We start from the raw sequence: 12,977 nt of genomic DNA on the forward strand, positions 1-12,977 counted from the left end.
AAATACAGTGGATCCTTGTTATACGCTGGGGTTTAGTTCTAAGATCCCTCGTGGATAACAAAATCCGTGGATGCTCAAGTCCCATTAAATATAATGATATAGCAAAATGGTGTCCCTTATAAAAAATGGAAAATCAAGGTTTGATATTTTAAATGTGTACTTTTTTTGAACATTTTCAAACTGTGGATGCTTAAATTCAGGTATAAGAAATCCTTGTAGAAGAAGGGCTGACTGTATGTAAATATTCAGAGACCATTCAGCAGCAATATTTACAGAAAAGATTCCAGCAGAGAATTAGGGGTACTAATTATTTTTCAGCAGTAAAAACCATGACCGTGACCCCAAACGTGTTTCACTTCTTGCAGCTGTTGTGATAGCAGCTGCAGAACTGGAAGAAAGGAGGACTCAGCAGGGACCACATATCTAAAACTTCACCCTACCAAAGCATATCCCATTGATTATCACAACACCTGATTACTAGCTTAAAATAAGGCATCTGCAAACTAGTATGATCCTAATTTTATTCGCCACTGCCACCATCTGGTGTTGGGCAATCAAAGAAGATCCCCCAGTTTGCAAATGGAATGCACAATTTTTCTTAACAGTGATTCTCCTACTCCTCTTGAAATATTTAAGGCTCATATTTTGCCAAAGTTTCTAGCACTGTTCAGCTAAAGTGCAAAGTCTTTTCTGATGGTTTTGTCTTCATAACATACTTCTCTAAAGAGATATAAAAGAATCCTGTGACACCTTTGAAACTATGTTCACCACTTTACTCTGAAATGGACTAACACAGCTATGTCTTTGAATACCTCCAAAGAGAACACCAAGGGGAAGAGAAGGTTACATGCTAGCTGCCTTTTGGAGCTATAATTAACAAAAGTTGGATGGGATTTTTGGCTGCCAGACAAGCAGCTGTAGATCGGCAAAAGGGAGGATGCAGGAAAAGGAAGGAGAACTACGTCTGACAGCACACTAATATGTGATACTGTATTTCCATCTTTCCTTCACTCTCACTAAGAGGGTTTTAAAGAAAGGAAACTCTAACTCAAAATGTACCAAGGTTTGAATAGATGTCTCTTTTCATGGCCCTTTTTCTCTCCTGGAGACATTCATCCTAAATGTGTTTGCTGCTGCTTTTTTCTTAACTTGTGCTATCCAAATTAAATAGTGGCTAGACTATTGCTGCTAAACACCAGAAGTATCACTACATGCTCCATAGACAATAATATCAATATACACATTTCCCTCTCACACCAACTCATTTCTAATGCTTGCCTATCACATTAGATAAAATACTGGCGTCAAGCTAGAATGTACTGTGAAGCAGTGGCCCACAACAGTCAACACCAATAGTTTCAGTTCTAAATTCATCCTTAATTCTGTTTTTGACAGCCAGGAAACTGGAGATGTTTACAAGTCCACATGTAACCAGGTATTCTGTTGTCTTTCCTCTGCAATCTTTAGACTCCTAACAATGTTAATTCAACAATCTTGGAACAGCATGGAATTGTCTTGGACACACAGGCACAGAGTGAATGTGAGAAGCAGCACTACTGCTGTCATTTGTTCATTATCCAGTCATCATCCCTTGCAGACTGACACGCAGGATGTATATTGTCTCAATAACTTGGCTAGAGTTCCAATCCAGTATTTATACACAGATGTAAAAGGCAAGAAAGAACAGGATAAAGCTGTTTATTCAATCACAGCAGAGCTCAGTTTATTCCTTAAAACAGTTCTGCTGCTATTATCAGCATTTTAGATCTAACTTAAAGCCTTGCTGTTTTAAGCAATCTGTTTTCTTTCTAGAAATCTTCCATAGGTCACTTACAGGTCTGAATCTCATTAATCCTGTGCTCCCTAAGGCCTCTGGGGTGCAGTGGGTGCCTCAGATTAAGAGCCAGAGGTAAACAAAAAGAACAGTTTTCCTGTGGAAATCATATGAGATGTTCTGATTGTTGGAAGCAAGGAGGCATCAACATTTGTGAAGAGATTAGTGAGGGGGGTATAGATAATGCCTGCCTTTTGCTTTTATTGCCCTGTATCTTTCTCTAATCTATAGACTCAAGCTTTTTGCTTCCTTCTTACCTACAAACATCACTACCCCCTGCTCTCTCAATAGGTTAGTCTTTTTATTTTCCTTTGTCTGAAAGGAGTATCCATGAGGCTCCAAATTCAACTGGTTTACTGCCACCCAAGGGCCAGCTTTTAGGGGCTCTTGCAATGTGGTTTAGGTCAACTTCTTTGCATATCTCCTCTCCTAAACTAAGATGCATTTCTTGAGACAATAAATGTACATTTTTCTTTTCTTTTCTTTTCACCTTACAAGAGCATCCAGAGTCATTTGTGCAAGCCCCATTGCACTCTTCTTATTATAGATAACAAATATTCCTACACTGATCAGAGTCAGCTGCTAACCCGTCTCATACTTGTCTGTCAGAAGACACCAATGTCCAGGGTATTGTTCAATCTCACCCCTTGTGCAGCAGGAACCAATTGCTGCAGAAGGCTCTGTGCTTAACCACAGCTCCCTAGGTACCTCAAAAGAAGATACTAGGGGATTATTTTTAGCATCAGTATTTTTTCCCAATAACAACTCCCACAAGAGGGAATTTCTGCACACACAGTACACCTGTTCTCTGCCAGCAGACCCAAGAATGCCTTCTTCTACAAGCAGAGCTTTTAATCAGTTCCAGATGGAAAACCGAGTAGAGCAATGACACCACTATTCACCTCAGTAAGTTATACAATCATAATAATAATAATAATAATTTGTTTTATTTATATACCGCTATTCCAAAGATCATAGCGGTGAACAGCAAGTAAGCTAATTAGCAAGTAAGCTAATTTGCCCCCAACAGTCTGGGTACTCATTTTAGCGACCTCGGAAGGATGCAAGCCTGAGTTGAGCTTGGGCCCTTTTGCTGGTCTTGAACTTGAAACCTTGTGGTTTCAAGTGAATGGCTGCAGTACAGGCATTTAACCACTGTGCCAATCAGAACCAAGACACATTCCAGGTAAGTATCCCACTGCAAGTGCATGTCAAATCACCCAAGCTAAATGCTGGTGCATATTGTGAATTTCAGCAGTTCAGAGGGCATCACGGGTTTAGCAATCCTTAATCCATTCAAAGAAATGTCAGCCTATTTTTATAACATGAATGCTATACTGTTCTACTCAAATTTCCCAGGGCAGTTTGCACTGCAATTAAATAAATAAGATGCAGATAAATATCCCCAAAGTACTGGAGTATTGGGATGTTGCCACATACAGAGACACACCATGGGACCATCTAGCCGAGTATTGTCAGCACTGGCTGTCAGTAATGGCTCTCCAGAGTTTAAGGTGCATTTCTTTCTTAGCCCTGACTCTGCTTAGTTTCTGAAGTCAGATGAGAATAGATGTTTTCAGGGTAGCACGTTACATTCACTGACATACTTAAAATGAGAGCTGTTCCATAAAACTACACATGTCTTAAAAGAATGTCTATCTGTCTCCCTGTGTGTGTGTGTGTGTGTGTGCGTGTGTGCGCACATGCACCTTCAAGTTGCTTGCCGACTTATGGTGACCCCAAGAATTTCATAGGGGTTTTATAGGTGGTTTTGCCAATTCTTTCCTCTGAAATATAGCCTGTAGGATTCACTGGTGGTTTCCCATCTAAGTACTAGACAGGGCCGACCTGTAAAGTGTAAATCTATTTACATCTATTGGATATCAAAACAAGCCACCATTTCAGGAACCCTTTTGGTCCTTCTGAAGGGCAATCACTTTAGCCTCAGGCTAGTTTTAAAATATAAATATGATCAGGAAAACCTAGTCTCCTTGCTACAGCCACTGTCAACCCCCCAAATATGCTCGCGGCCTGTCAGGCTCAGACTCCCATCTGAACCACTCCTGCTTTCCGTGGACTATTCTTCAGGACAGGTAAATCCCTCCATCTAATCCTCAAACTCCACTATCCTCTTTCACTTTTCCATTTTGGTTTTCTCTGTATGTGAGATGTTAGAGTGAGCCTATTTCACAAGTGTGTTCCTTTACATTCTTTCCAAATAAAAAGTTGTTTTAGTTCACCCATGCCTGGAGTCTCCATCAGTGAATACTGGTATAGTTGTTGCTAGCGTTAACCCCCCTCACTAGCCAAGCTAAATTTCCCAGTATATTAAAGATAGACTGCTACTAGTGGTGGAGGATCTCCAAGCATTACATCTTTGTGGGAACTCCTATTTGGAGAATGAAGTAGGGTAATGGTGTGAATTTAGAATTGGAAAAAACTCCTCTGTAACTGCCACTAGTATGAAGCAGCATACATTTTTATTTGCAATACTGTCATGTTAAAAGCAGCAGCTTATTTTGAGGGACTGATATTTAATATAGATCATCACTGGAGAAAGAGTCCTCCTCTGTCTAACTATCCCCAGTTGTGCTGCCCATCAAACTCCAGAGGTGCCTAAGACCATCTGAATACTAATGCTCCTGCCAAAAAAACTCCTATGTTTGGCTTGTGCATTATGTTGGAAAGTGTTGGTCGCTAAGCAAAGACAGATCTCGTGCCATTTGTAAGATGAAAGGACACACACTATCAAGTTCTCTGAATGGACATACAAGGTATTTAGAACAAGATCCCTCACCCCCTGCTCCCCATTCAAGATTTAAAAAAAAAAATGACAGTGTTGTAGAGTGAGAAAGAGAGATAATTTTATATCTCTTCCAGTTTCACAACAGAGCTTATGCCCATATTGACTGTACAGAAAGAGATTCTCAGCCAGAGCAAATCAATGACAGCTGCTAGTCTGCACAGCAACACAGCAAACAATCAGTCCCTTTTTCAAGGGATGCCCAGAAGTCACTGCCGTCCTTCCTGGGATAGCAGCTTGCTAGATAACGGGCTCTGGCTACACAAGGTCAGCTTTCTTCTGTGTTCAAGTTTCCTTAACTCTTCCTTCCACAAGCAGCTAGAGCCTAATTTCTCAGAGATAATCTACCTAAATGTAAGGAACAAGTGGGCTAGACCAATGAACCTACACTGGGCTATTTCATTCTTATACTGTCTTTAAAAGACTTGAGCAATCAAAGCTCAATTAAGACCTACACTTTTGTTTTGTTTTACATATACAAAATTTTGGCATAACTACAACACCTAAAAGTTGTACAGGAAACCAGTCTCAGAACTAAGTGACATTTCTGGCTTCCAAGCCTTAGAATACATTACGCAGTAAACTCAGGAGCAAAACAAAGGGTCAAACAAAACATTACATTAAAGATGTAATTTGGTTTTCCATAAGTCTGTTTTGTTTTGTTTTAAATGTAAATAGTCAATGGGAGCCCATGCTATTCCAACCCCAGTATTCACCCAGGTGGGTCACTGGGTTGGTGCGGAGATGGGCAATTGTTTATACAACCATCCATGTGTGTGACCCAGGACTTGCTACCAGTTCACGCTCCTTTCCTTGCTGCACTGACACTGGTACTGAAAAGCCCCCCATCGCTGCATCTGATGCAGAAACTGAGGAGATTACCGCACTAGGGTAAAAGCGTTCCCCAATGCGTTCTCACGGGCACGAGCCTGGAATGTGATGAGGGCCAGAACGCAAGTTTACCGCACAGCGGAACGCCGCCGTCGCCGCCGGGCGTTCCAAATGTGTTCCCAATGTGTTCCAGGGAGGCCATTTCTGGGAACGGTTTTACCCTAGTGCGGTAATCTCCTGAGTCAAATTGACCTAGGATATGGGTTGTTTAAGCCAGGAAAGAACCAGAACCACCAGATCTATGTCCAGTGTGCCTTGGTCAGGCTGATCCTGGCCCAAGGGTTTTGGTCTGCATCATCTGAACTGGATGCTGCAAGGCCAGGGAGAGCAAAGGCCTTTTGGCCCATGTGCACAACCCCAAAGACACACAAAGAAGCAGCCTGACTCATTTCAGCTGGATGGGTATTCCAGGACTACAGCATTGCTACAAAGCTGGTCCTGTCTCTCATATTTACCTGCTGAATCTCCTGAGATGGAAAGTAGTTAGAGCTTTTAGTGCTAGAAAATCCATTCCCTACACAGGAGTAAAGACAGATGAGTCATTTTCTGATTCTGTATGCCCAGACTCATTTATCACACTAAAGGTGTATTACCACAAATTCTTTCTGCACACATCTTCTACACCAACCCCTCTCCTTTGGCCAAAAAAAGTGGGGGGGGGGGGATTTCTGATTCCATTAATTACTCATAGCCTACCCCCAGACCTGCTTTAACAGCTTAAGATGATACTCCACTCGGAATCAGATTTTGATATTGCACATGTACAGGTATTTTAATGTGTTTTTAAATTTTGCTTTGTATAATGAGAATGTATTTTAACTATGTGTAACTTTATATATGTGCTGTTCTCCCACCTCGATCCATAGGGAGAGGTGGGATACATAAATAAAAATTAATAATAATAATAATAATAATAATAATAATAATAATAACTTTTCATGTTACAACCTTCGCTCTTCACAATTTACTGAATAGCAGCCAGAATTTAGAAAGCATAATATTTTAGGTACAGCATGTTTTTTTAAAAAGTAATTCTTTACATTCCTGTTGGTCAACTATAGTAACTAAACAGTTCCTTAAAAAAAGACTGCTGGATGTTGTATAAAGCTTACTTCTTGACTTTATCAGTCATCTCAATACCTAAACACCTTCAACAGACCAGAAGGCAGCTGCATGAGCCAACCCTTCTGTCATGTGATACTCCTCCTCAATGTCCCCATAACAATAAAAGCAACATTAAGGGCACAGTTACACTGTAAAAGCACCAAATTTTACAATTATGTCACAATCATGAGGTAAAGTAGTTAAACTTAGTGACTAAAGAAATTATCTAATTGCAAGTATTAACTAATTTATAATAGTTTACTTCCAAGTGCTGGAGCAATACTGTTTCAAAGGTACTTACCAGCTGTTTGTTGAAGTTTTGCACACACTGTTCAAACTGCTCATCTTTTGTTTCATCAGCTTTTCCAAGTTTTTGCATCACCTAGATGTGAACATGAAAAGAGAACAGGAAAAGATTTTTAAACCACAAAGATTTAACACTGGTGACAGAAAAATGGGATAGTGGTGAGGTGGAAACAAACCCTAAATTCAGTCTTTGGCACTGCAAATGAAAAAGAGCAGAGATTGGGGAAGTTATTTTAGTTTACAACTCCAAGAACCACAACTAGCACCCCAGTGGCCAAGCTGTCTGGGGGTGTTTTGTAAGCTGTAATCCAAAAAAGTATGTAAAATAGTTTTTTTAAAAAAAGTATAAAACTCAGCACAGCAATATCCACAGATTCCATATCCACAGATGGATTCCACTATTCACAGCCTGAAAATATTCCCTACCAGAAAAATTCCAAAAGGCAAATTTTGATTTTGCCATTTTATATAAGCAACACCATTTTACTACAACATTGTACAGGTATATAATGGGACTTGAACATTCATGGATTTTGGTATCCCTGGAGGGCTCCTGGATCCAAACCCCAGTGGATACCAATGACCCATTATACACACACACACACACCAGCATGTAAGGCAGGGGTGGAGAACTATGGAAGAGCAGGGGCCAATTTTTATCCTTGTACACATACCCTTCCCAGAATACCACACCATTGCATTTCAGGACACTGAAAGTGACACTGCATCACTTCCCACCACCATTTTTGCAGATTATTGTCTGATATTGCTTGTTTGCTGGGGAGGGGGTGTTGGAAGGAGAGCGATAAGGGACCAGGATGAAAAGAACATTTGAAAATATTCCAAACTGCTCAAAAAACACATTTCTCATATGTCAAGAAATCTTGATAAGAAGAAGCCTGGACTTTAAATGCACGAAAGTCTCATATGGGTTTTTTTGCACTGAACAAACAGCATTTTCTATGCATGAAACAGAATTTTCTGTGCACAAATATTATTTTCTCTGCAGAAAATACTATTTTCTGTGTAAGAATACCATGTGAGAATTTTGTGCAGAATAAGCCCCAAGCTGCAAACTGTGTCGTTCAACTGGATGAAAACTGCTAAAATTACAAATGCATTGTTTTCTCTTGCATCACTGGTACAATGGGTAATAGTCAAAAGGTCTCAGCCAAGAAGAGCACTGGGGAAAACCAGTACATGAATGAGGCAGCAACTTGCACTACATCATTAATCAGATCCAATTTATTTGTCCAACTGCATCTGAGGAAGTAGGCTCAAGTTTACAAAAGTTCATGCTACCAACCTTTCTTTTAGTTAGTCTCAAAGGTGCTTCAAGATTGCTTTGCATACTGATTTTCCAGACTAACATGGCTATGTCTTTTGATTTGTCCAACTGTTGCTAGGGAGGCATAGCAAGGAAGAGTATCCACCTACCTCACCATGCCAGTCCTTCAACAGAAACGTCTCAGAGAAAATTGAGTATTTTGTAAAAGGAGATGAAAATTGTCTGCAGTATAATTGCCAGCTCAGCTGCACCCCATTTCCTGAGATTGCAGGCCAAAGTATGAGAGCAGGGGCTAGTCCTTATGATGTCACAAAGTTGGGACTCTGTAATGCCTCAAAGGCGAGGCAGAGAAAGATTTGGAGATGATCAAAATGGCTTCTTAACTAGCTAGTTACAGAAAAAGACACAATGGGTTAGCGTGCATGTAGCATAAATGCTATCTTCAAATTTAGCAAAATTTGAATTGCATTTCAACCAAGGCTTAAAGAAGTCTAAAAGACACTTGTATTTTCATTATTCAGCCACCAAGAAGGCCTAGTGGGAAACAGCCAGGTCCCTCTCAACACCAACAGTCTTTCTTGGCAATGAAATTCAGCCATTATTCCAGGCAGAGTAAATTTTAATCCAGACACTTCATTTATCAGCCATTATCTTTTAACACTCTTTGTACAGCATCAAGTATATTTCTGAAGGTGTGAGGTGCTTGGAACACAATTCTGCTTTTTACATAATAGGACTGTCTGGATTGAGTAACTGTAGGAACAAAGCTAGCTCAAGCCAGGTAGCCAAGGCAGGAGAAACAAAGAGACAGCATGTGCCTGCCTCTTCCCTTCCCTTCCGCCTTGGCTTACTGGCTTGAGCTAGCTAGCTAGCCAAGGTAAGGGGAAAAGGAGGAGAGTGTGTGCACCTCCCCCTCCCTTCCTTTTTGCCTTGGCTAGCTGACTTGAGCGAGGCAAAAGGGAGGGGGACAGGCGCATGAAACTCTTCTCTTTTCCCCTTGCCTTAGCTAGCTAGCATGGGGGTTGGTACTAGGGTTGTCATCCAAGAAGCAAGGGAGTGGTAGCCTGAACAAGTTTGGGGACCACTGCTGTAGAATATGTTGACTGTTTTAGCTGGCCTAAGTGTGTTGTTGTTTTCAGAACAACACAGAAAATTCATACAAGTATTGTGCAATTGCACATTTCTGGAAATTGGGACTAGCATAGTTATGTCAGTTTTATGATCAGCAAAAGAAAATCTTATATTTTCTGACAAGGAATAGCCCAAAGACAGTGAATGCATTTGGACAATGTGCCAAATTATGTATGTTGGGTCCTAATTAGTGGAGAAAACTATAATTTACTAAATTTAGATTAAATAAACTATAGCTTGCCTTCAAACAGAACTAGAAGTTCCCAGTTTCTTCCACTTACATGCGGAATGAAGGGGGATGACTCACAAGTACTTTTCCAGCTACCTAGGCCCTGATTAAAGATGCTTTCTCTCATATGGTTAGAGTTCTTGGTTTACACAAGGACTGTTATGCAGAGATAGATCAAGATTCCCATTCAATTTACACTATTAGTTTGAATTTAATCATATACACATACCCACATTTTCACTGATCACCGTAACACTGCAACATAAATCACAATGTACTCAGGTTTCAGAGTATCATTACACTCAAGTGTGCAAAAACCATCAGTGAAGCATAGCATTTAATCACTGAGTGGGCGGCCAGCTAAGCACCATCCTCTGCAGAAATTGGAGCTCTCAGAACTCAACTGGTCTGGAAAGACAGAAGGCTATGTTAGTAGGGAATGTGATATGTACTTGGCCACCAACTTGTGTTTCCACCATGCCTGTTAAAAACTAGTCTAACCTTTAGGGATGAGAGAGGAAGTGCTCCTGATCAAGTTCTTATTTAGCTTCTTCAGCTTTAGTCCTAGGCAAAAAGGCAGCTGCAGATGTGGGTATGTAAATTAATGTATGGAAATGAGGCCTTGTACCTCATAAAGAGAAGTAGAATGGGAATTGCAGAAGTCCCCCATTTTAGGTACTGGCCAACTTCATAACCAGCTTATCTTCAGCAACACTGTTCCAGCATCAGGTGCTCTGAGATCACATAGCCAACTTGACTCTCAAATGGTTCTCCAGCAAATTCAAAGCATCCACTGTCACTCCTTTTTTAAAATAACTCAACTTAGAAGGTATGGCATAAACAGCAAAATTTTTAAAATCCATTAGTTCATCTTAAATTAATTATGTTGAGTTACAAAACAATATGAAATGCCAAACTGTTGTCCCCATTTCCTTTTGGTAAACCATTTATGATTTTTATATATCAGCTTCCAGTCTTTCACACACAACATTGGCAAGCAAATCTTCAAATATTTGCTTTATTTAAAACTTTATGTCACTTTGCTATCACTAGCAGCTAATTCTGTGCTTCTGATCCAGATGTGCACAGTTATGTTCTCCCATGCAGCTCTCTTCACGCTCACAGTCATGGGGGCTATATAAGAACAATGGAGAACCTCTTGCTGAATTGTGCTGCAAACCAAGCTTCATACATATTTACTAGTTCAGAGTCAAACATCAGAATAATTTGATTATGCAGCTCACTTGTCAGCTAAATTTGAGATATTTATTTGTTTATTTGGTCCTGCATCAGGATGTTGTGTTTAAAAACTGCTTAAAGTTGCTCTGGTACCACAAATACACTTTGCCACTGGTTGAGATTACAGCTTCTATCATCTCAAGCTCACTGCCATCTCTTGCAATCAGTAAACAGGATTGCCTGCATTTGAAGCTTGTTGTGCCTTTATTTGGGTTTGTTGGGATTTTTGCCTGCCTCTATATATTTGTAAACGTGAGTGGATTATATTTTGTAGAATTAATCACAGCCTTAGGTATATATTATTACTGAGAAGACAGAGGGAGGGAGGGTAATACTCTGGCAGGGTGGGTGAATTAAGGTTATTGGCTGGTGTACTGTGTTAAAAAAAATAGAGAAAATTTTCTAAATTAAAAAAATGGCTGGAATTAATTGCAGGAAGTTTCATCTGTAGGTCTTTACACAATAAGAATCTTCAGACTATATAGGAGGGGAGAAAAGAGCATTAAGCAAGAAAGATCAGCATTAAATTTGATTTTATACTCAAGTTCTCCTTCCTGCCAACCCACCATCCTCTTAATAATATGACATACTAAGAAAATGTTTTTATTTTTCTTCCCCCTTCTGCAAAGTAGTAATGGCTTGGACAAAAGAGGTGAGGACAGAAGGATGGTTAATCCGTGCCCTTTTGTCTTCAGCCTAAGAAGTAGCCAAGAAGAGTTTCTGTCATGGCTAGTGACACATATTCACATGCCAAAGAAAAGAAAAATGTCATGAAAATAAAATGCAGCCTTTACATTTGATGGGCATAACTCATGAGAGCCAGCATAGTGTAGTGGTTTGAGCATTTGAACTATAACTCTGGAGATCAGGGTTCAATTCACCACCCAACCATAGAAACCCATTGGGTGACCTTGGGCGTGTCACATACTCTCAGCTTTAGAAAACCTGTTTGCATTAGGGTCATCATAAATCAGAAACAATTTGAAGGCACACAACAACAAACAGCAACTCATGTGTCTAAAGAAGTTTAGTCCTTTACTAACATCATTGTTTCTTTGTATCTAACAGTGACTTGCTTCATGGCTTCTCTTTACCACAAAGCTACCACCCTTCTTATTTGGCTTGTACTACTCTCCAGCCTTATTCCTCATAAAGGGAAGGAATTGTTGCATGCTCAGTAAAAGGCAGAGGACCCAGGACTCTTATCAGGGGCATGAAAGGAAGAAATCAAATGTGTATACCTTTACCAAAACATATAAGAAGGCTGAGACAGCAACTCAGATAGCGGAGTTTCTCTCAGCATTTGAAGTCCAGGCTATCATGCAACTCAAAAACAGGCAGAACATCAGCAGGTACATGTCAGGATGTAAATACAGACACAGTGTTGTGCTGTAAGATATTAATATATTGTATTAAACATACTATTTTTAAAAAAGAGTATCAGCTGGTATTCCTTCCATCCTCATAAGCATGAATAAGCTAGAAGCTAGATGCAGATTTTGAAGGCTATTCCTGAGCAAACATTTATATTGTTTCATTTTGCATACTGCATTTTAGAAATCAATGTCACACTTTCATTTATCCAGCAGGGGTTTTATATCCTTGCTATTGGACCACCTTTTCTTCTGTCACATGGAGGGAAATTAATGCTTCCCTTAGTTACACACATGCACACTTCTCTCCATCAGAATTGTGTGTGACCTTCGCTATGGTTGCAAAGGAAGGTAAACTTGGCAGCTACCCAGGATCAATTTGCTGACTCACTTTTTCATCTGTGCCACATATCTTCTGACCAAGCTGAGAAGAGAGAGGTCTGCCTACACTTATTTGAAGAGCCTTCAGCTCACTTATCTTGCCAAAGTGCAGCACTACTCTCAGAGTGGGAGAGGAAAATGAAGTTAACAGCTATAACTATGGTCCAAAACACACTGCAGAAATAATCTACAGTTTTGTGCGACATTTAGCCTCCTCTCTCAGAGATCTCTGAGGCCACAATAAACTACAATTCCCAGGATTCCCTAGCACTGAGCCAGGTCTGTTAAAGTAATCTCAAACTGGATTATTTCTGCAGTGTGTATGGACCTGTGTTTTTAAAATAATAATAATAATAATAATAATAATAATAATAATAATAATAATAATAATAATAATA

General features: G+C 39.9%; 1 protein-coding gene across 11 annotated transcripts in view; it reads right to left on the reverse strand.

Moving 5' to 3' along the window:
• The window catches only part of BIN1 (bridging integrator 1), a 157,070-nt gene that overhangs the window by 67,159 nt on the left and 76,934 nt on the right, over window positions 1–12,977 (reverse strand). For all 11 annotated transcript variants that reach the window (XM_042452084.1, XM_042452073.1, XM_042452099.1 and 8 more), the window contains exon 2: window positions 6,934–7,014. In XM_042452084.1, the coding sequence (XP_042308018.1) occupies window positions 6,934–7,014 (81 nt within the window). The remainder of the gene's footprint in view (window positions 1–6,933; window positions 7,015–12,977) is intronic.

Source organism: Sceloporus undulatus, chromosome 1 (assembly GCF_019175285.1).
Source record: "Sceloporus undulatus isolate JIND9_A2432 ecotype Alabama chromosome 1, SceUnd_v1.1, whole genome shotgun sequence".
Lineage (NCBI taxonomy): Eukaryota > Metazoa > Chordata > Lepidosauria > Squamata > Phrynosomatidae > Sceloporus > Sceloporus undulatus.